Source organism: Otolemur garnettii, unplaced genomic scaffold, assembly GCF_000181295.1.
Source record: "Otolemur garnettii isolate 467f Iridium unplaced genomic scaffold, OtoGar3 scaffold00005, whole genome shotgun sequence".
Taxonomy (NCBI): domain Eukaryota; kingdom Metazoa; phylum Chordata; class Mammalia; order Primates; family Galagidae; genus Otolemur; species Otolemur garnettii.
This window is the reverse complement of record NW_003852400.1, coordinates 5,832,035-5,857,048: the sequence shown is the minus strand read 5'-3', so window position 1 is coordinate 5,857,048 and position 25,014 is coordinate 5,832,035. Positions and strand designations below refer to the sequence as shown.

Sequence of the window (25,014 nt, the reverse complement as noted above, 5' to 3'; positions counted from 1 at the left end):
CCTTAGCCGCTTAAGCCACAGGCGCTGAGCCTGAATCTACTTTTTAAATGGCATATCAGGTGTGTATCTTTCAGTTACCTGAGGATTATACTCTGAGAAACCTGTTCTAAGCTCATTCTGTTAGATACTCATTCTGTTAGATATTCATTCTGTTAGATATTGCTTGCCACAAGGGACAAGAAAGATTTTTCTTTTAAATCTCAGATAAATGTAAGAGTATAAACAATTAGGTTACAAAGGTTGTATTTGTTTGGTAGAGTCCCTGTTGCAGTTGTCCCACTCCCAGGAGGTGTGCCACATACCCTTACAATGGGCACATTAACCGGGAACACACCAATCCCCTTCCTCCTCCCAGCCTCTTCCCCATTTTGAACTGAATTGAGATTTTCTCTTATGTGGGCATGTATTAGATCATCTGTTGGCTTCACAGGAGTATTAAATACTATGGATACTTGCTTTTCCATTTTTAAAGTTAAAAAGGTTAAATCTGAGTTCCAGCTGTGTTTCCTTACTACTAGCCTTTTGTACCTGCAGGCCCCACTGTCAAATTCTAATTCCAGACATTATTGCTAAAGTCATCCCTCTGTCCCTTTCTTACCAGCTCTGCGGTCCCTTGGTTTCAACCTCACTGTCATGACTGGACAAAGAATGGAAAGCAACTAATAAACTCCCAAGAGCAACAACAAGGACCACAGGACCCGCTATGGGAGAATAAATAGTCACTAAGGTCAGGGTCGTTTCAGAACAGCCCTGCAGGTGTGCAGCCTGAGTGTCCCTCCCCTCTGTTCACACTGCAACAGACAGCGCTAACTGACCATGGCCTTGCTTCTCAACTGGCCAAGACTCGTCAGAATATGTAAAATTTAGCATGAGAGACACAAAGCATCTGCCCAAAATTTAGGAATTACTAGAAAGCAGGAAAGCCCCAAAAGGTAACAATGGTAACAAAATCAAAGCAAGGAAAAGGTTAAAGAGAATTCTGGAAAATCATTTCAGAGAAAAGATAATTTAGAAAGATAATGACTTCCTTTTTGTTTCCAAAATAAGTACATTTTTATTTAACCTTTCATTATTTATTTATTTAGAAAGTATTTAACTTATTTAAATAGGTTATGCATTCCTTCCTGAACTGTGTATTTATTAAGAGGTCATCAATGAACACTAATCCAAACCCTGAAACTGCTGTAATAGATCTAAGTATTGACCACCGGTATAATTATACTTACCATTAACACTTATTAAAGGGTTTATAGTACATGAAAACATCAGAAAAGTCAATAAAATTACAGAGTAAAATCCTATCTCTGGAATATATTTGAACAAGATGTTGTTCTTGGTAGTTGCCAATGATTCAGAAGTTCCTGAAGATATTGGGGTGAAAGGGTGCTAGTTATTTGGGCTTCTATGATCCAGAGACACTGAATGCGACTTTGTTGTGCTGGGCTGACAAATATCATCTGTATATTTGGATGAATAGCTTTTTCTTATTGGCTTAGTTTCTTTATTTTTGTGTAGGGATGGAAATATCTACTTTTTTTCCTGGGGGTGGGGTGGGTGTTGAGGGAATTTGTTCCTGTACCATGGACAGTGTTGTGTCACCTAACCACAAGGATATATTCTGAGAGATGTGTCAGTAGACGATTTTGTCACTGTGCCAATATCAGAGTGGACTTACACAGACCTAGATGGCACACTCTACTATATACTTAGGCCATATGGTACAAGGAGCAGTAACTGTACTAAATATTATAGGCAATTGTAACACAATGGTATGTTCTTATATACCTAAACATAGGAAAGGCAGAGTAAAAATAGGGTATAAAACATTAAGATGGTGCACCTGTACAGGGCACTTACCGTGAATGGAGCTTGCAGGACTAGAAATTGCTCTGGGTGCCAGTGAGTGAGTGGTGAGTGAGTGGGAAGGGCCTAGGACGTTTACTGTGTACCACTGTAGACTTTATAAATGCTATGCCCTTAGGCTGCACTAAATTTATTAAAATTTTTTTTTCTTTGATAATAAATTAGCCTCAGCTTCCTGTAACTTTCCAACTTTACCAACTTAATTTTTTTTAACTTTTTGAATCTTCTGTAATAACCCTTAACTTAAAACACACTTTGTACAGTCATAGAAATATATTTTCTTTCTTTGTATCCTTATTCTGTAAGATTTTTCATTTAATTTTTTTTACTTTTTGAACTTTTATTATTAAAAACGAATACATAAACACCCACATTAGCCTAGGCCTACACAGGTCAGGATCATCATCATCTACCACCTCTCTATCTGATCCCATGGGAAGGTTTCAGGGGCAGTATCACACCCAGAGCTGTCACCTGCTATGACAACAGTACCTTCTTCTGGAATACCTTCTTAAGGACCTGAGGCTGTTTTACAGCCCACGTTTTTTAATAAGCAGAAGGAGCACTTTATAATGATAGAAAGTACAGTATAGGAAATACTAGGCAATAGGAAATTTTCAGTGCCGATATCATCTTATGGGACCACCATCACATATGCAGTCTGTCATTGATTGAAATATCACTAAGCAGTGTATGACTATAATACCACATGTATTAAGTCAATGAAACATATCGCCTATAATTCTTTCACGGTATTTCTTTTGGTGTCACCATTATTTTCATGAAAATACACCTATTAGTTCGCTAGCTGGTATCACAAGGAAATCTGCTCAAGCTAAAAAATCACACACTGCAAATTCAGAAAGAATATACACTAAACATTTCTGCAAATGTGCGTTTGGAATGTTCTTGTTCATTGTAAGTCACTGTGCACATCCCTCCCTATCTCAGTGAACAATTTGCCTGTCTATACCTAAAAGGCAACAGTTCTGGGGTTTGTCTTTTTCCTTGGCAGGAATACTTGGAAATTTTAAACAATTTAAATATCAATTGAGTTATGTTCCTCTTACCCTTTCATGGAAATGTCAAGCATTCTCATGTTCACTACTAATGAACAACCACCAATTGTTTTAATTTCATTATTTTCCTAACTGAAAGTGCTTACAGAGCACAGAAATAGCTGGGCTTTCTTTTTATAGACCTCGCTGGTGAGCCTGAAGTTTAGATTGAAAGACTAAAAAATTCAATTTTTTTTCTCCCTGAACAGAATTCCCTTGACTAAATTGGCCTTCTTTATCCACACCCCAATTAAAAAAATAATAGGTCCCAAAGAGAGGATTCAAAACCAAAGGCTTGCAAGGTCTTTGCGAGGTCACTCAAGTCATTTGCTTATTTCTAGGCAGTACTGAATTATACATATTTGCACTGTCAGAAATCTACCTCCTCTTAAAAAATAGCCAGAGAAAGTTCTGCCACCTTAAATGGTAACAAATTCTAGGAGAGATGGTCTGGCTTTCTCTCCTGTACCCAGGCACACAGCACACTGCAACACGAAACCTTAACTGTAATCATTTCCAAATTCAATCTAAATAGTGTGACTTGCTGAATAAACTCTTCTGCTGACTTGCCACTGCAAGGGAGGAATGTTAGAGGAGATTTTGGAAATAATATTTGTCCTTTTAGCAACGAAGATCTGCTTTAGTTCACTAAATGACACAATCTAGGTGTACATAAATGTGTCTCCTGAAAGAACAGAGCTTTCTTCCTCCAGCCTGAGGAATGGTTTAGTAACAGGAGAGGCAGGTTGACTATGTGGTCCTGTCATTGACGTATTAGGAGAGTGGGGTGAGCCAGTGACCCTGAGCTCACAGAGGCTGGTTTGGAAAGGATATGTGGGGAGAAATCTTTGCCATGGGAACTTGTGATCTGGCACCACCGTAGTCACAGGGTGAGGGCACAGTCAAGGCAGGAGAGGGCAGGAGAGTGCCAAGCCCTTGTTTTATGGAGTGTGCTCTTTGGCTTGATTTATGGCTTTCCTGACACTCAAAAAACATGGCAGGGATCCCTGCCAGCTGAGCCTCTTTTCTAGAAATTGTATAACCTTATTCAGGGACTATCCATTCTAGGACAGGAAGGGAAGAACTAGCCTTATAATCACTGTCACCTTGGCAGCTCATACTCCTTGTACCCAAAATGACTTCCTAATTTAGGCTGCTGTTTCTACTTTATTTGTGTGGAAGCAGCTTTGGTGGTCATCTGTCTCCGTGAACGCGAGGGAAGTGTGTACTTACCTATTCAGTCTGTACTGGGTGTGGAACTCTCTTTCCATCACTGCGTTATATTCGTTTTGATACCTGAGGAGTTGTTCTCTCATTTTGGAGACCTCTGTGGAGAATGCTTCTGGAAAGTTATCAGCTTGCTGCAGGTGAATCTTCTGCTCTCGTATTTGCTCAGTGAAACGTTTGGCATTGTGTAGCAGCTGGACCTCAGACTCCTGTGTGCTGGGTTATATGAGAACAGATCCACACCATGAGAAGCGTACACCTCAATACCCTTAGAGTCTCCTGCAGGGGTCTAGTGAGACAACTGCGCCCCATTCCCAGGTTCAATTCAACTCAGCAGATTTTTGTGCCAGGTACAGTTGGCCCTCCCTATCCATGGGTTCCACATCCCTGGATTCAACCAATCACAGATTGAAAATATTAAAAAAAAATTCATCTGTACTGAACATGTACAGATTTTTTTCGTGTCAAATATCCTTTAGACAATACAACATAACAACTATTATTGACATAAATTTAAATTAGCTATAAGTAACCAAGAGATTATTTAAAGTATGTAGGAGGATGTGCATAAGTTACATGCAAACATAATACCATTTTATATCAGGAACTTGAGCATCTGTGGATTTGGAATCTTGCTAGAAACAATCCTCCATGGACACTGAGGGGCAAGGTATTATATAGCACCTAACTTATCCCTGCCCTATGCTAGGTGCCAGAGGTAAATAAAGTTCAGCTCTTGGCCTCAAGATGTCTGCAATTTACCAAAGAAGAAGGGACATAAATAGGTGTCTGGAATCCCAGGTGACAAGTAATACCACTGGTGTCTAGATCAAGACAGTTGGAGGTGACAAAGGAAGGATTAAATTCAATGAGAATGTGATACGTGCACTTGACTTTGAAGAATGATCATGATTTTGTAGGAGGGAGTAAATGCTATGATGACACCACAAGTAATTTCCATTAATGAAAGCTGAGGTTATTCTCTTACAATTCAACCTACTTGAATGTTAAGATGCTTTGTAAATCTAAAGTTACCCAATTTCCTTAATATGTCAGTCTTCAGGCTCGGCGCCTATAGCTCACCCGGCTAAGGCGCCAGCCACGTACACCTAAGGTGGCGGGTTCGAATCCCCAGCCCGGACCCGCCAAACAACAATGACGGCTGCAACCAAAAAATAGCCGGGCGTTGTGGCGGGCGCCTGTGGTCCCAGCTACTTGGGAGGCAGAGGCAGGAGACTCGCTTGAGCCCAGGAGTTGGAGGTTGCTGTGAGCTGTAATGCCACGGCACTCTACCCAGGGGGACAGCTTGAGGCTCTGTCTCAAAAAAAAAAAAAAAAAAAAATATGTCAGTCTTCAACTATTGGAATGGTAAGGTTTTAGCCCAGGCCACAGTGCCTGTCTTCCCATAGAAAGAGAGGACAAAGTGGTTAGAGTTCCAGTCAGAACACAAATGGCAATCTACTCAAATGTACTTGAACTATAGTGCAAACAGAGGCGATTTAAAAGCTCTTCTAACATGGTTTCTAAGGGAAACTCATTCAGTTTCAGTTCAGTATTTCCATCCTGGCTGCAGTGCCAGAAGGATGTGTAGAGAGTCCACTTCTTGATGCTGTGGGAGTGGAAGAGAATAGTGGGTATTTGCAACGGTGAGAGAGGGAACTAAGGGGTCAGGAAGAGATAAAATGTGGGTAGCAGAAGGAAGTAATGGTTCTGCAACACAACTGGAAGCAGGAAGAAATGATGCTTTAGCCTGGGTCCTGCATTACTGTTCACCTCTGTGGCCCAGGGAGCTGAGTTGTGGGCCGGGGAGGAGAAAGTCAAGTCAGAGCACCCTGCAAAACTCCACTGGTCTCTAGATAAGAGCTGAGCAGAGGGCAAGAAACACCCCGTATTTCTTGTACATACAAAGAGGCTTGGGGGGATACCCTGAGCTCTGCCTGGAGTTTTCTCCCAGTTAGGTGCAGTGTAAAGTGTATTGAAAAGATTACTCTAGACCGTCCATGGAAGCCTCAAAATCCTTGAGCTCTCCCTAGGGGAAAGTCTTAACCACTGACGGGTGGAACTAGTTACAAACATCCCAGTTTCCTCACCCTTCAGTGAGAGAGTTCTGATGTCTGTTGTACACAGACACTGGAAGGATCTTCTGCGAGACTGAGCCCCAGCCACCCACAGTGTAATCCTGCCGATTAACACAGCCTCAGCGGGGTTCCTCCCTTCCCAGTCACACGTCCCCACTCTCTCATGAGGCTTTTTGGTATCACTTCTCAACTACTTGAACTCAGCTTCTTGTCTTGGGGTCTGCTTTGTTGGGGGGAAATGCAAACATAGGCAGGTCTTACACAGGTTAGAGATTTAAAGTTGATAAAACATGTCTTCACGCTGACACACAGCATACCTCATCACGGTATCATGCAGCAAGGTATACTTGGCTTTTAACTCTGCCAGTCTGGTTCCAGGAATTTTCCCCATAGCATACAACTAGCAAAGAGAACATAAGGTCACTATTAGTCATCACTCTCTTTAGGCTTAAGCAGGACATAAAGAGGATATCTGTATATGTTATAAAATCTTCCAATTAAACATTAGAGAGGACACGCAGGAGGCAGTGTGGTACATCAGAAAGGTGCTGGGTGTTTGGAGGATAAAGTTCTAGTTCTATTCTGCTGTCAGTAAGTTGTGTTCTTAGGCAAGACTTTTCACTTCCTTAGCCTGTGATTTCTTCATCTGAAATTGAGGAAATGGAGTTAAAAGCTCCTAATTCTAAAAAATATATACCAAGATTTAGCAAATAGCCTGAATAGTGTAGGTTAGTAGGATGGCTATTTGTAAATTGAGAAAATGAATAATTATTGCACACTTAGAATGGGTAAGTATTGCTCATCAGTTATTTTCTTCTCAAAAATGTTTTGTGATGTAGAGATTATTATTGCCATTTGAGACTAAAGTTTAGAAAAGTGACTTGCTTGGTGTTAGAGCTCGTTAAAAGCAGAGTCAGAAGTTAAACTCAGGTGGTTTACCTCCCCAAACCCCTGATCACTCTCCCCGTCACCACCACGCCTCCGCCTCCTCTAATGTCAAAGATGTCTACATGGTACACATCTTCAAAGTAAATGAAGAGGCATTGTTATTCAATGTGTCAGAAAGTGTTATTTTTTCATTTCTCTTTTTTTTTTTTTTTTGGTCACTTTGTCACCTTTGATAGAGCGCCGTGGCCTCACAGCTCATAACAACCTCAAACTCTTGGGCTCAAGGCGACTCTCTTGTCTCAGCCTCCTAAGAAGCTGGCACCACAGGTGCCTGCCACAATGCCTGGCTATTTTTAGAGTTAGGGTCTCACTCTAGCTCAGGCTGGTCTTGAATCTGTGAGGTAAGGCAATCTACCTGCCTCGGCCTCCCAGAGTGCTAGGATTACAGGCATAAGCCACCACACCTGGCCCCTTTTTCATTTCTGATAAAACAGCTCTTGACTTGCTCTTTGAATTGGGTCATAACTAGTTAATAGACATCATAGTACAACATTAAACACTAAGGTTCTACCTTATTGAAGCTGTAATGTCACAAGCGTTTGTATGTATCAGCTTTGACTCTAACTGAACTGCTATTGACATGACACAGTATTAAAAAATAGGGCTAACGAAAAGATTTATGATTTTCACCACTGTTGTCCTTACCTCCAAAATAGTTTTTAATCCATTCACTTTCCCCTACCTTCCCCAAGCTCAGTGACCACTACAAAACCTCCTGACCGACCTGCCTCTATTTCCAATCAGGTCCCTGCCCGTCTACTTTCCAGGGAGATCTTTTTAAACATTAGACCAAGTCATGTTGCTAGGTCCTCAAAACCCTTCAAGTGGAGTAAAGTTCCAGATCCTGGGTATTCATGCCCCTAAGGTATTGTATGACGCTGGGACTTTCCCAGACCCTCTCGCAACACCCTCTTCAAGCTCCTATTGCATGAATCTCTGTCCTTTTTTTGAGACAGAGTCTTACTCTGTCACCCTGGGTAGAATGTGTAGCATCATAGCTCACAGCAACCTCAAACTCTTGCGCTCAGGCAATCCTCCTGCCTCAGCCTCCTGAGCAGCTGGGACTATATAGGACCTGCCACATTGCCCAGCTAGTTTTTCTATTTTTAGTAAAGACAGGGCTTTACTTGCTTTGCTCAGGCTCGTCCTGAACTCCTGAGCTCAAGAGGGCCACCTGCCTTGGCCTTCCAGAGCGCTAGGATTATAGGTTTAGCCACTGCACCTGGTCAACATGAATCTCTCTCCGTCTCCAAGCCTCTGCATTTAGCCATTCCTCACTTTCCCCTAATTTCACTCTAATTCTTTCTTTCCACTTCAGCTTGAATATCAATTCATAAGAAGACCCTCTTTGATACCCAGGTCTAAGAGAGGTACCCACACACACTGCCCCATTCCCCACAAAGAACTCTGTACTTCTTAACATTTGACATTAGGACTTACAATTTTAAATTTATTTGTGTGATTAAATATATATTTTTTTACTTCCCCAACTACATTAGGCCCATGAGAAAAGGGCCTGAGCTACCTTGTTCTTCACCGTATCTTCAGCCTGTATAGAATCCCAGGCACAGAGCTTTGGAAACTGCTTGTGTTCATTAGCAAGTAAATACATGTAACTGTCAAAATACACAGTTCTGAGTTTACACAGTGGGGTTTCATGGTCTTTCTACTCAAATCTGGGTAGAAAAACATTAAATACACTGGGAAACTATTTCTTCTTTTGAAAGTGTTGGGAATCTTTCATAAGAGCCATGGTAGCTGGTGCCAGGCCTGAGTTCCAACCCCCACAACCCTCATTTTTTTACGTATGGGTGAAATACAGTGCACAGAATCTTTAAGACTTTTGAGGGCTGAGCGTGGTGGCTCACAACTGTAATCCTAGCACTCTGGGAGGGCAAGGTGGGTGGATCGCTTGAGCTCATAAGTTCAAGACCAGCCTGAGCAATAGTGAGACCCCGTCTCTACTAAAAATGAAAAACTAAGGCAAGGGGATTGCTTGAACCCAAGCGTTTGAGGTTGTTATGAACTATGACACCATGACACTCTACCTAGGGTGACAAAGTGAGACTCTGTCTCAAAAAAAATTTTAAAAAAAGGACTTTTAAGGAAGCTCTACCTTTCACTGTCTTAAAAATTTGTATGTAATTTTTTTGTTTTTAATGTTGCCCTGGCTGGAGTGCAGTGGCATTATCATTATTGTAGCTCACAACAACCTCAAGCTCCTGGGCTCAAGTGATCCTACTGCCTCAGCCTCTCAAATAACTGTGATTATAAGTTCACGGCATGACATCCAGCTTTTTTTAAAAAACTTTTTAAAGATATGGGGTTGTGTTCTTGCTCCGGTGGTCCCAAACTCCTGGCCTCAAGCAATTCTCCCACCTTAGCCTCCCAAAGTGATAGGATTACAAGTTGAGCCACTGCAGGCAGGACCTGGCCATACATATAACTTTTTAACTGTTGAGTTGCTGGTAGTAAGTTGACTTAATGTTAATAGATAATTAAAACACATTTATTTTGGTTCTGCAGTTTTCTCTTTGTATTTTTGAACCAATATATAACTTATTTCGAGTCATAAACATTTTCATTGGTTTCTGAAAGAGTGCAGGACATAAGCAGGGTGCTTTTAAAATCTAATAAGTCTTGTGAAAGCTTTGAATATAGACACTCTTAAATGAAAAAAAAAACCTGCTGGGAACAGGTCATGAGAAGGTAAGTGGAGGCCAGGTGCAGTTGCTCATGCCTATAATCCTAACCCTGAGGCTGAAGGAGGAGGATCTCTTAAGCTCAGGAGCTTGAGACAAGCCTGAGCAAGAGTGAGACCCCTTCTCCACTAAAAATAGAAAGGGGCTCCACTGCATTTAGCCATTTTCTCACTTTTCCCCTATTTCACTCCAATTCTTCCTTTACACCCCAGCTTGTGTAAAGAAGACCTGTGTCATGGGGTGTACCTGTTAGTCCCAGCTACTCAGGAGGCTGAGGTGGGAGGATGACTTAAACCCAGTAATTTGAGATTACTGTGAGCTAAGCTGAGTCACGGCACTCCAGCCTGGACAACAGAGTGAGATTCTGTCTCTTAAAAAAAAAAAAAAAGGTAAGTATATAAGCATGTGTGTGTGTACAATGAAGGCTGAGCAGAGGCTGGTCTTGTAACTAGCCAACCAGCCAGCTTCTGCTGGTAAACCACCACGTAAGGTGATTATGGACACATATATTCAAAAACACATGCAGTATTTATTTAGTTTTGTTCTTGAGCTGACCATGAATGTTCTTGACCATTCTACTATTGCTCCCTGTATAACAGAAACAGAACTGAATATAACATAGGTTCTGCCCTTAGGTAGCACAACATTTGAGGAGATAGATACAAAGACACCACAGAATATTAAAACTATACTTTGTGGTTTTATTGTTAGTAAATAATTATATTTGGTTTTTAATAATTACTTTATAAGTTAAAGCAATTAAATATAAATTATAGACCAAGGAGTGAGACTTCCAGAATGGTGTGGTAAAGAGTTTCAGGAATTGTCTCCCAAACAATTAATTCAACTGGTCAAAGTAATTTAAGACAGTTGTTTAAAGTCTCTGGAAGCCAGGCTCAGTGGCTCATGCCTGTAATCCTAGCACTCTGAGAGGCCGAGACGGTGGATTGCCTGAGCTCAGGGGTTTGAGACCAACTTGAGCCAGAGCAAGACCCCATCTCTGAAAAAAAAAAAAAAGAAAAAAGCTGGGCATTGTGCTGGGCACCTGTAGTCCCAGCTATTTGGGAAGCTGAGGCAAGAAAATCCCTTAAGCCCAAGAGTCTGAGGTTGCTGTGAGCTATGATGCCAGAGCACTCTACCTAGGGTGACAAAGTGAGACTCTGTCTCAAAAAAAAAACAAAACCAAAAAGTCTCTGGAAATTGACCTAAGGACATACAAAAACTAAGAAACATTTATTCATCAAAGTCTACTGAAACTCAATGAGAATAGTGAGAAAGTGTGGCATTGGAACCATGAGCCCCACCATCACCCCTGGGCTCCACATTCAGGGCAGGCCTGGCAGACAGGGAAGTGCTCATCTCTGCTTCCCTGCTGCTTAAGATCTGTTCCAGGTGGGTGGGACAGCAGCTGTAGCACTCAACCCCCTTGCCACCCACCTTCATGCCCTACAGGTGGCTACAGCTGCTCACCAATGCCCATCCCCACTCCCCAGTGACCTGCTCTACAGAGAGGCTCTGGGCAGGGCAATGGAGAGATCAAAGTTTGGGGACTGACTAAACTATGAGGACTTGCATCTCTGCAGCCCTGTCCTTGACTTAATTTGGAGCAGAGCTAAGAATATCCATGTCCAAGAGCATAACCAAAAATGATGGCTGTTACAGGGCTAGCTAACAGAGGAGGCTGATAGCTTGGTGCTATCAGTAAAGGAAGAGCAGAAGTTTAACAGAGAAATCAGGGTGAAAGATAGTCTAAATCACCTTTGATACTGGTGGTCTAGAAGGCTGTGGAAAAGCCCAAAGTTGTGACCACCCACGAACAACCAGAAGAGGTATTTCCAAGCTCTCAGTGCCTGAGTGGCACTATAAACTCCCACACACAGAGCCGATGGAAAATTATGAAAACCCTCCTGGCTCAGAGGGCTTAAGCACAACCTCAACCAATCAGTGGCTGACCCAGGGGCAACCCCCAGGAAGTCAAACTTAAAAATAAAAACAAGGAAAAAATATCAAAGCAGGAACATCAGAGGCTGTGCACACATTGTGGGGAAATACGCTTCACAGAATTAGTCCGGCCAAGTCACTAAACAAATAAACACAAGAACACTGAAAAAAACCAAACTAGCAATAACAAGAAGCCTAAAGAGGATCAGAATCCAAAGTTGTCACAATGTGTTTTCTAAAATGTTCAGTTTTCAACAAACAATTATGAGACAGGCAAAGAAACAAGAAAGTATGGCCCCTGACACAGTGTGAACCTTTGTTTTATCATTTTTTTTTAAAACATAGGATTAAAAAAGGCAGAAACTGCCTTGGGGAGAGTGCAGATGTCAAATTTACAAAGACGTCAAAGAAACTATATGTTTGAAGAATGAAAGGAAAACATGTTTAAAGAACTAATAGAGAATATGATGAAAATTCATCAAATAGAAAATATCAATGTGGGGAAATGTTTAATTTCCTAAGTAGAAGATTATAATTGAAAAACTCACAAGAGGAGTTCAACAGTTAAAGAATCAGCGAACTTCAAGACAGCAGAGATTATAGTGGTTCTCCCTTATTCCTGGGGCATACTTTCTAAGATCCCCCCCACCCCGGGGATGACTAAAAGTGCAGATAGCACAAAACCCTATATTTGCAATGCACAGATTTCTTTATCCTTCTCCACAATTTCACACATAGAAGATTTATTCACATCATAGATCTTAGTAATCTCAGCATCGTTTACTTTTCCTCTCCTTATGAACTCAGAACTTTCACCGCTTCACTTAAAGAAAGCACTTTATGATTTCTTTTTGGCATATCCTAATTGCCTTGTGCTCTGAGGCCATTACTAAGTAAAAACTTAAACACAAGCACTGTGATAGCAGACAGTTGATCTGATAAGTGTGACGGCTAGTAACTGATTGACAGGTTGGTAGCATCCACGGACATGCTGGACCAAGGGATGATTCATGTCCCAGTCTGGATGGAGCACAACAGTGCAAAATTTTATCACGTGACTCAGAATGGCACAAAATTTAAAACTTACGAATTGTTTATTTCTGGAATTTTCTCTAATATTTTTGGACCATGGTTGACTGTGGATGAAGCTTCAGAAACCAAATAGTAGACAAGTGGACATTACTGTATATGCAATAGAACTTCCATAGTTGACCACTTCCCTACATTAAACAGTTCCTTAATTTGACCTAATTTTCATAGACTGGACATGCGCCACATGTACTCAAAGGAAGTTCCTTATATTGACCACCTCCATATGTTGACCAGTTTGTTACAGTCCAGTGGGTGGTCAATTTACAGAGGTTCTACTATTATAATGTAAAGAACAAAGATAAAAAGCATGCAGACACATGAACAGATCCTCAGTTTTTTCATCTGTAAAGTCAGGGACACCTTTAAGTCCACCAACTCAACTGTAATGAGACAGCCAGACAGAAAAGAGACAAAAAATATGTGAGTAAAAATCTTTCGAAGGCTGGGCATAGAGCTCATGGCTATAATCCTAGAACTTTGGGAGGCCAAGGCTGGTGGATTGCCAGAGTTTAGGAGTTTGAGACCAGCCTGAGCAAATTAGCTGGGTGTAATGGTGCACACCTGTAGTCCCAGCTACTCAGGAGACTGAGGCAAGAGGATGGCTCAAACCCAGGAGTTTGAGGATGCTGTGAACTATAATGTCACAATACTCTACACAGAGCAGAGTGAGACTGTCTCAAAAAAAAAAAAAAACTTTTCCAAATGTGATAATAAAACAGCAAGAACTCAATGAATTCCAAGTAGGATAAACAAAAGAATATTCATACCCAGACTCATCATGATCAAATTGCTGAAAGACATAGAAAGATAAAATCTCAAAAACAGCAGTAAAATAAACAAAAAACCCACTTCATTATATACAAAGGAATCACAATAAGATTAAGAATTGATTTCTCATTTAAAACAACACAGGACAGAAAGCTATGGAACGAAAAAAAAAAAACAACTCAGGCATCAATCAAGAATCCTATCTCTATTAAAAGTATACATCAAAAAATGAAAAGAAAATAAAGACATGGGGGTAGGGGAAGAAAAGAGAGGGGAAAGGGGGGGGTTGGTAAACTCTCACCTAATGTGCACAATATAAGGGTATATGGCACACCTCTTGGGTGAAGTGTTGAACTTCAACTTGAGCTTTACCTAACAAATGCACACAAGTCATCTAATTGTTTGTATGCTCGTGTTAATCTGAAATTTTAAAAAATAATAAAATAAAACAAAATGAGCCATCACAATGTTCATAAGATTAAAAAAAAAAAAACCAAAATAGAATTATTTCCGGTATATTTGCCTTATAAGAAAGACTAAAGCAAGTACTTCAGCTGAAAGGAAGTGATACCAGACAATAACTCAAGTCCATATAAAAAACAAAGCACGTATCCAAGCAAGTTGAAAACATCAACTCATACAAAAACTTGGAGACAAATGTTTATAGCTGCTTCGTTTACAGTGCTCAGAAAAGGAAATCAGCCAGTATGTCTACCAATTGTTTAACAGATAAAGAAACTGTAAATCCATAGAATAAGATATTGTTTGGCCATAAAAAGGAGTGGAATTTTGATAACCTGCTGCAGCATGGATGAAACTTGAAATTCCTATGCTAAGTGAGAGAGCCCAGGCACAAAGGCCATATATGATGTCATCTCATCTTTATGAAATGTCCAGAGTAGGCACATAGACAGAGGTAGAAAGTGTATTAATTGAGTGGTTACCTAGAGATCTGGCAGTTGGAGGCAGAGGAGTAACTGTTCATGGATATAAGGGTTCTTCGATATAGTGAGATCACTCTAAAATTAGAATATGATGATTATTCAAAGCTATATATATACTAAAGACTACTGAAAAAACTTCAAAAGACAAACTGATCCAGATACAAATTCTGGCTGCAATCACCTCTGTAACTTTCAGCAGGTTAATGAATCTCTTTGAGTCTCAGTTTTTTTCATCTGTAAAGTGAGGGGAAATGCTTACTGTCTGTCTAATATGAAATGTTACACATGAACCAATTTATATTATAATGTGTGATGTATCAATGGTGATATTAAGTGTGCACTCCATATTTTGTACATTTTCATCATGATAAACATAAAATAATTGTAACCATAAAATCATGGTAAAAATAAATTAAATTTCTCTTTAAAAAAGAAAACACTTTAGAAGAGTTGTATGGAAGTGGTCAAGAGATACGAACAGAACCTTCCCCCAAGAAGACAGACAAATGGGCAACAAACATATGAAAAAATGCTCATTGTCCCTAATCATCAGAGAAATACAAATCAAAACTACCTTGAGATATCACCTAACCCCAGGGATAATAGTCCACATCACATAGTCCCAATGCTGCAGATGCTGGCATGGATGTGGAGAGAAGGTAACACTTTTACACTGCAAATTAATACAGCCTCTTTGGAAAGAAGTATAGAGAATCCTCAAAGAGCTAAAAGTAAACTTTTCATTTGATCCTGAAATCCCATTACTAACCAGTAAATATTTACCCAGAAGAAAAAAAATCATTTTTACCACAAATGCCAATGTATGCAATACTAATGTGCAGCCAATACATAAGCAGTAACATGCCCACAGGAGAGAAAAACAATTAAATTCAGGAGATTGGTAACCTCCCGCCTAGTCAGCACAATGTAAGGGTATAACAGCACCCCGCCTGGGTGAAAGGCTCACCTACAACTTGAACTTTACCTAACAAATGCCAGCAATGTAACCTAATCATTTGTACCTTCATGTTAATCTGAAATTAACGAATAAAGACTTAGTAGGATTAGAAACAAAGAAAATAATCTATGGCTCTCTAATTGTAACTTTGATTTCGTATCAGAAATCACTACCAATTTTTTGAAATATACTTACAGGTATAGTTACCTATTGAGCTACGAAATGTGTGAAAATATTTCAAACTGTATTGCCAGTGTCCCCATCTAACATGTTCTTATGGAACTCTTTCATGTGAAGTCATTCTCTTGCTAAATGCTAAGAACAGTGTCTGAAATATTCTACTGAACATGATAAATACTTTATGATAAAGATAAAAATAAAAGTTTTATGGTATGCAAGTTATAACTCAATAAAACTTAAATTCCTAAATGTAAATTACATTAAAAATCAAGGATTTCGGTGTAAGAGAAAATATATACAGCCGTAAAAATCAAAGAAATTAGTGAAAACACTAGAAAGTTAAAATTGAATTATAAATACAGGGTGGCCATAAAGTTTTAAATTTTAAATTGTACACACACTTTATGGCCACCTTGTACAAGTATAAATTCATGATTTAAAAAATTCCTAGCTTTTTCCATTAAAATGGTCCTGAAACAGGACCACATCAGCAACAGGGAGGCACTCCTGACACCCACTTGTGGTTTCAACATGTCCTGCTGAAAGAAGCTCGTGTTAGAGAAATGGCCCATTTCAGATCTGATGCAGGGAAGATGTAAATGGAGCTGAGACATCTTGATATGTCAGACAGGAAAAAGTGTAGAATATAATCTTATTTTACATATGAGTTTGAAAACACAGAGATCCAGAAGGATAAGCACTGACATGTCAAAAGAATGTTCTCTGGGTGGTAAGAACATGTTCCTGTTTTGGGTTGCGGTTACCTGTATTTTCTAATTTCTTCCAGTATGTATGTATTGCTTTTAATAATAAAAGCCTATTAAAGTGTGCTTAAAGACTATTGCTATGAACAAGAAGGAATCACAGAGAATTTTGTGTTGGAGGGTGCTCTGCTCAAATCCTGTGCTAATACAGCCACATTCTGGCTCTGACTTTGTGAATGGTGCCTTGCCTCTCAACTGAGTCCAGTCTTTAACAGCAATGGTTTGAAGCCTAAAGGCAGGAGGGCCAAGGATGCCTGTCGGCAGGTTTTATGGCCAGCATTAAGCAGGAAGCCTGGGGAGCTTTCCTTTGCTGTTTGCTGTCTTCATCACTCCACTGGCCTTCGGTACCCGTAGGAAGCTGTCAAGAAGGCTGACAGGACAAAACACCTGCTACGTCTCTGCAGTTTCTACTTAAGTTGGAGAAACCAAAGTCATAGATGGTCACATAGACAGTTGATGAACTTTCTGTTAGTTTGGTCTCCCCTACTGAAATAAACCTCTGTTAAAAAGAAAAAGGCCAAACAAATGATGAAGAACAGATTTTAGCCTCCTTACAATTAAAAAAATTATAAGTTGGATGTTAACATTCACCAAAAAGTGACTTTCCTGTGAGTTGCAAACCATCTCTTTAAGCAGATCTGCTTAGAGATTTCAGACTCAGTTCTTTATCTCAGTTGATAAAAAAGCTTCCCTCATCAACAGTATCAGATGTGGAAAAAATGTCTGCATTTTCACATTGCATAATACAAGTGGGTACAGAAACCAAGTTTGTCATGTTTTAAAAATGCAGATTCCAAGGAATATAGAAAGCATAAAGGTCAACCTTAAATTGTCAAAGAGTGTACACAACAAAAGGTTAGATATAATGTCATAAGTTCATACATACGATTTCACAATAGCCACTTGTGTTACTGAATTGCCTTGTTGGTAATTGTGACTGAAAGGAAACGTTTACTCTGGTGAGAAAAGTTTAACAAGAGTTCGTGGTTCATGGATGACATGTAATAATACGGAAAAAATTTCAAAAATTGAAATTCTAAGACATTTCAAGGAAAGTAGTAGCTGAGTAAGAGCTTTTACCAAGTGAGCTTAAGGCGAGCGGTCAGCATGAAGAAACGATTGGGTGTTTGTGCGCGTGTGTGCGGGGAACTGGGATTTGTCCGAGGTGGTCATGGTCATTAGCCTGCCCTATTCTGTGGCTTCTTTCTCATTACCTACTGGTTTTGCCTCATCCTGGGAGGTGCTTGGCGTGCTTTGGGAGGTAATGCAAATCCTTACCATTCTTACCCCCATCAGCCTCTCTTTCTCACAGCTGGAAATAGACAACTTAGCCATTTCTAGTTCTTTTCTGAAATCAGGCAACTGAGCTTGCAACACTGCTCCATTGCTCTTTTTACTTTTCCCCTCAGTTCTTGTCATATCAACCTTTATCTTTCTCATGCACCTGACTCATTTACCAGAAAACAATCGGCCATGTATGCCTTTCCTCCTAGTTAAGGCCAACTCATCCACCTGTACCCTCAAATACGCAGGCTCCTTCCTCTTCCTGGGGATAAGTCATCTGTAACAGCTTCTCTCCTGTATAATCTCTTCTTCCTTTTCCTGGGTCAGCACAGTAGTCAACTATGTCACAAATGGACTTTGGTTTGAATTACAGTCCAGCTACTTTTTCACTATCTAAGTTGGAGTAATATTTAACCAATATGTGCCTCAGTTTCTTCAGCTGTGAAAGAGAAAAGAGACCCCATTCCATTAAAAAAGAGTCCCTGTAGTGATGACTAAGAGATTCCCTGTATGTACAGGGCTTAGTATAATATCATTGTACAAAAACAAGGGCTGAATCAGTGTCAGCTATTTTATTATCATTATCAATCTCCTCAACCTATGAATTTTCTCATTGAAAAAAACAAACAAAACAGAACCCATCTCGCATTCTATGCCCCCATCTATCACCCTCTTCTTTCTCTCCTTCACTTTACTTTTCTCTCTTTCTCTCTTTTTCTTTTCTTTTCTTTTGACAGAGTCTCACTTTGTTGCTCTAGGTAGAGTGACGTGCTGTCACAGCTCACAGCAACCTCAAACTCTCGGGTTTAAGTGATTTTCTTGCCTCAGCCTCCCAGGTAGCGGGGACTACAGGCACCTAGCACAACTTCTGGCTATGTTTTTGTTGCAGTTGTCATTGTTGTTTAGCAGGCCTGGGCTGGGTTCAAACCCAGCTCCCTCGGTGTATGTGGCTGGCACTGTAACCACTGTGCTGTGGGCCCCAAGCCCTCTCCTTCACTTTTCATTTCATTCTTCTCTAAAGAGTAATCTCTGCTCTTCATCTCCACTTCCTCCTCCCAGGTACCCACCAATCCAGAGTAACCAGACCCCCAGCACACTACCAACTCAGTAAACTAGTCAGCGTCTTCATCTCTCTGGTTGATGAGATCTTTCTGTGTTGTTTTTTAGTGATTTGATTATGTGTCTTGGTGTGGTTTTCTTTGCCTTTATATTTGTTCAAAGTTTTGATATTATGAAATATCTATAGATTCTGTTGAATTATAAAACATACCATCAAGTAGTTTCACAGAATAAATCATCTATGTAACATGCCATGCACAAGTCCTTGTCACTTTTTATTGAGATTGTAGCAACAGTCAGCTTCCCTGGCTTTCCATCTTGTCCTCCTTGGGTCTGCCCTATATGCGGCCAGCAGGGTGCTCTATCCAAATACAATTCTCACCTTGCTGTAGACTCTTCAAAGGATCCCATGACCTTCAGAACTAGGCCCTGGTACCTTAACATGGTGTATTAGGATCTTCACTGCCTGACAGCTGCCGCCCTCTCCAAACCTGTCTCCTTCCCCTCCAGCCACCCCTGCCCGTTTCAGTTCTGTAGCAGCAGCTATAGCTCCTATGGTGGGTGGAGTAATGCCTCCCCTCAACCCTTGCTGTCCAAGATGTACAAGTCCCAATCCATGGAACCTGTGGGTATCTTTCTTTACATGGAAAAAAGAAATTTGCAGATGTGATTAAGAGTATGGACCCTTAACATTTGTACTCCTATAATACTTTGAAAGAATAATAATAAAAGTATGGACCATTGAGATAGGGAGATTCTTGTAGATTATTAGGTAAATCCAGTCTAATCACATGAGTCCTTAAAACCAGAGAATCTTTCCTCACTAGGTTAGAGAGATGAAATGGAAGGAGGAGGAGGAAAGATATGAAATGTGAGAAGGATTTGACCCACTGTGGCTGCTTTGAATATGGAAGAAGTCATGAGCCAAGGAATGTGGGTGTCTTCTAGAAGATGGAGAAGGCAAGGAACTGGATGCTCCCCTAGAACCCGCAGAAAGCAACATAGCCCTGGCTACACCTTGATTTAGCCAGTGGAGGCCTGTGTTGGACTTGTGACCTATAGAATCCTAAGATGGTAAATGTGTGTTGGTTAAGCCACCAAGTTTGTGGTAATTTTTTATGACAGCAGTAGAAAACTGATACAGTTCCCAAATCATGCCGTGTTTTTCCATGTTATCTTCTCCCATCTATAATTTCTGCTCTTTCTCGTCTATTTGGAGCACTCCTATTCTTCCTTTAACACCTCTCAGTGGTCACTTTTGGGGCTCCTCCGAGTGACAATTCCAGGTGGAATGAATTCTTTCCTCTGCTCCTGTTTTTTCAGATGCATCTACTATCGCATTTGTCGTACACTGTTTATCAACCTACATTTGAACGTGTCTCCCCAGTAGGCTGTGTGCTCCTTGGTGAGAGGAACCCTGCTGTATTCCTCGTCCTTCAGTCCAGCACATAACTTAGCATCCCGTAAATGCTTAACAATTGTCATTAACCTGTGGGTGACCTGACTTTACCTTAAAACTAACGAGGTAATTGGAAAGATTCATGCTCATTCATTCACTTCCATTTCAACTTTTCTGTCCCAGGAGGCAAATGTAAATGTAGGATGGAATACAGTAACTTGGCCTGTACATGGACCTGGAAGATTAGAGAATGTGCCGTGCAAAACCAGCTGCCTTGCCCACAGCTTCTCTGTCCCCCGGGGTGGTTGGCAAGGTTTGCAGAATGAGCAGACAGCTCTGGGACTGTTTTTTCACAGCTGTCCATTCCTCCCTTGGTGGCCCACCACAGGAATTTGAGGGGGAGGCCAGAGGAGGTGACTGGGGCCTCTCAAGAGTGAAGGTAGCAAATACAGTGGCCACTGTGGCCGAGCAGTGCAGGTGCTCAGCTATAAGGATGACTTCAAAGTTAAGTCATAAGGATTGTAAGATAAATGTGTGGCCAAATAAATAAAAAAACATGCCGAGGTTCATACATGCCAGTGAGTGTCACTCCCTTTAAAACACCCACATTTGTCCCAGTAAAACTGAAATTGCTTAGAACTTAACAATGATTTAACCCTTGTTTAAAATTATTTCCTCCCTTGCTCCAGTGATTCTGGTGTGAGACGGTGGCAGACAGGAGTAGCTGTGGGCCAGAGAGGCAGGCAACGAGCCAGACTGAAACTTCAAAGGATGAGCCAGTGGTCAAGCACAAAGAACCTAACAGGCCAAAGCCACGAAGGGCATTCACACGATGATCAGAACGTAACTGGAGTAAAAAACAGAGCCAGGTCAAAACCAGCAGCACGACTAAAGTCACAAAACAGCACCAGGAGAGCAGGGGCGGAGGCAGGGGCCGCCTGGCCCCGGGGATGCATTCTGTTGCAGGAGGTGACTGGCCAGGCAGCTTCTAGTCCTTCACTGCAGAGGCTCTGTGCTCTATCTCTAGTGCTTCCCTAAAGGTCTGAGTGGGTTCAGACAGTAAAACTGAAACGGAGCCTGGGCCCTTAGACACAGAGCATCTTTCACACAGGGTTACGAATGTCTGAAGAAGATGTTCACGGCTGGTCATTTGTTCAACTCACTTTAGATCAGGGGTCCTCAAACTTTTTAAACAGGGGGCCAGTTCACTGTCCCTCAGACCTTTGGAGGGCCAGACTGTGGGCCCCAGGACGAGTGGCTGCTAAGCAGGACAGGCAACAGCGGCAAAAACACCCGGTGGGCCGGATAAATGTCCTAGGCGGGCTGCATATGGCCTTCGGGCTGTAGTTTGAGGATGCCTGCTTTAGATGATCACAGACCAAAGCCGCCACCCTGTTCTGCCCTAAGGGGTTGTCATTGTCAACGCAAGTGAGCCGAGAATAGCAGGCTGGGTCCCTGGGCTGGCTGCTCGCTGGTTTCCATGCTGCTGAGTAGGTGCGGTCACCTGCCTTCTAGGCCCCCTCTTGTGTGCTGAGAGCGCCTCCCTTCTCAGTCTGTCAGGGGACCGCAGTCCTAGGCTGTGAGGTGGGGGACAGAGTGCTCCTCACAACAAAGTTTGGGAGTTCTGGTGCCCTCCTTCATGTTTTGAAGATGCGACTGCCCACGGCAGTTCATCAATGGCAACGTGCTTGGCATGGAGGCATCCTGGGGTGCCCTCCACTTCCCCTTCTGGCAGGCAGATTGTGATGAACAGTGAAGCCTTTCATGACTAATTACAGAAGTAGTTTTTAAAAAAGAACAAAAACTCAAAGTTGCAACATGAACTTCCCCGTTGATATCATAAAATGAAACCGAAGAGCAGAATATAGGGATTCTTGAGTTACATTCTTGCTAATTCACTGGTAAGGGGGCTTTAAATCCTGGCAGTATATTACAACAAAGTATTTACTTTTGTTAAACTTAATCCCAAATATTTTATTCTTGAGACTTTCCCGTCAATTCATTTTGGATCATGTATTGCTAGTATACAGAAGCCGTTCAATTTTGTTCACCAAAATTATTATTTGTAGTGTATGTGGAGGTCAAATGTCAGAACTCTGGTGCATAATCTTTTTATGTGTGTTGCAAATGTTTCATTGTGGGCAGAATGTCTTTGGCTCTTTTGCACTTGATGTGTCCTGAGCATTTAGAACTCTGCCAGACACTAAAGTACACAAAAATATTTAATAATTGAGGCCACCGTATCTAACATATTCCTCCGTGACAGCACTTAACCTGTTGTGTTGAAATTATGCCCACGTCTGCCGATCAGATGGAAGCTCTCTGCAGGCAGGGATCACTCTAGTGCTCACGAACCTTCCACAGTCCATGGCACATAGCAGGGGCTCAGCACGTCAGTGATGAATTTATGGGTACGTAGCAGGGTAGGGGTGTGGCATGAAGGGTTGAGCATATTGCCAAAGGCTTCCCCTGTCTACATACACATGTGATCTGGACCGAATTGACCATCAAGGACATCACCAGAGGAGGGAGTCACAGAAGCAATACCAGCAGCCTGCAGGGTGTACACTGCATATACACAGCGGCCGGCATACACAGCCTGTGTACCAAGGAAAAAGAACCTAAACTCGATAATGATGGTGGGAAAGTTATGGATTTCTTGGCTGATTATGGAATTCACATTTCCTATAGGATATATGAAATTAATGAAATACTAAGAGTCTTTGAATAGAAAACTTGTCAAACATATTGACAGCTTGCTATCCAGGGAGAGTCTTCAACTCAACATGATTCAGTTCCGAGGATGCATAACTTCGGTGGATTGGAGGGCCAAACTGAAATACCAAAGAGATTCAAATCCTTGAGTAAAGCAGGAAATCTGATAACTGTATATTTGAATCCTAACCCTTTTTAGAGGGAAAGGATAGTTTTTAAAATAACTAAATGAGTAGTTAAGTGTATTAAGTGTACATTTAACCCAAAGTAAGATTCTTAGAACCTTTACTTTGTATACTAGTATGAACCAGTTAGTCACTTTATAAATTGCTTTAAGTAGTGTAATTGATTTGTAACAGAAAATAGCTATTGCCCATGGCAATTATACAACAAGATTATCCTGGAATTTCCTCAGAAAAGGGTGGGATATTCAGAAATTAGCACAGTTTTCCAAGAAATCTGGTTTTTATAATATTTAAAGGCAGTTTTTAAACTTGTTTTGGTTTTAGAAAGAACAGGGAAAACAAAACAAGTATAATTTTAACTTTTTTCACTTGATACCAACTGTGATGCCCAAGTAAAGTAGAAAGGAATTTTTTAAAAGTTTAAAAAATAGATCCTAACAAACATTACACCAAACACAGCTGTTTCTAGTTCACTAAGTTGACTATTACAAAATGTTTTAATGTTTTCTGGCAAACATAAATAGCCTCATTTCATGGAAATGTCACATTTCCACTTATTCCTGATAGTTTTAACAGTTTCAGGATACATAACCGTTTCTACAGACTATTATATCCGAAAAAGAAGGTAAATCTTGTAAGATACATGAGATATCTTTTAATTCATGTTGTAACTGTGTCTTTCATGCCAGAGACTGTAAACTTGCAGTCAATGGTATAAATATATTCTGCAGATGCTTTTAGTGTGCACATTAAAAAAAAAATTAGTAGATTCACGGCAACATTGAGAAAATGGTATATTTTGCCATAAAAATCTGAGTTTTCAGTTTCTCTTGAAAAATTACTAGATCTGATGACACTGGATTAATATTCTAACACTGCCACAATCACTTAGCACAGGCTGATTGTTCAGAGGAACTAAGAGAGGCTGCGCCTTTCAGATGGAGCGTAGTCCGCCCCACCCGATCCACGTATGCACACAGACTAGGACTGAGGCCGCGTTACTCATTTACCATTTTTGTGTGAGCCTTGGAGACATTTGAGACTGGAACCTTGCTTTATAGTTTACATAATAAATTACATGAAAATTGTCATTTATAAATTTATATAAAAATTATAACCTTAAGTTATCATACCAAGGTTATTACTTATAGGTAGGGGTATACAACACACACAGGAACATAGTTATGCCCTGCAATGACTTTTAGTCAAAGATGGACCACATTTATGATGATGGTGCCATAGCATTCTAACAGGACTGAAAAATCTATTAGCCTGTGATGTAATTGCTATCCTGACGTCAGAGCACAATACATTACTCAGGTGTTGTGGTGATGCTAGTGGAACAACTCTACTGCAACGTCAGTTGTGTGGCAGCATAGCAGGGCACAGTGATGCCCTAGGCTTTCACACTCACTGGCTCACTCACCCAGAGCAACTTCCAGTGCCAAAAGCTTCCTTCATGGTAAATGCCCTGTATGAGTTTCCCATTATTTATCTCTTACAACATATTTCTATCATGCCTTTTCTACATTTAGATATGTTTAGATACACAAATACCACTGTGTTACAATCATCTACAGTATTCAGTACAGTACGCTGTACAGGTTTGTAGCCTAGGAACAGTAGGCTACACCATACAGCCTAGTTTGTATAAGTACTGTCTATGATGTTCACACAGTGATCCTAGCGAACAAGGCACTTCTCAGAACCTGTCTCTGTCATTAAGCAATGCATGACTGTATATCTATCTATCTACCTACCTACCTATCTAGAAAGGTAGAAAATGTCATTCACCTGACTAAAAAATTGCTGCCCATTTCTAAAACTTTCACACAAACTTTTTGAAATG

At 40.8% G+C, this 25,014-nt stretch overlaps 1 protein-coding gene across 1 annotated transcript in view; it reads right to left on the bottom strand.

The window, feature by feature from the left end:
- Positions 1-25,014, bottom strand: part of CCDC146 (coiled-coil domain containing 146) — a 178,077-nt gene that overhangs the window by 70,085 nt on the left and 82,978 nt on the right. Inside the window, exons 3-4 of the mRNA XM_003782617.3 lie at positions 6,544-6,626; positions 4,155-4,364 (exon numbers count right to left, since the gene is read on the bottom strand). Of these exons, the coding sequence (XP_003782665.1) occupies positions 4,155-4,364; positions 6,544-6,626 (293 nt within the window). The remainder of the gene's footprint in view (positions 1-4,154; positions 4,365-6,543; positions 6,627-25,014) is intronic.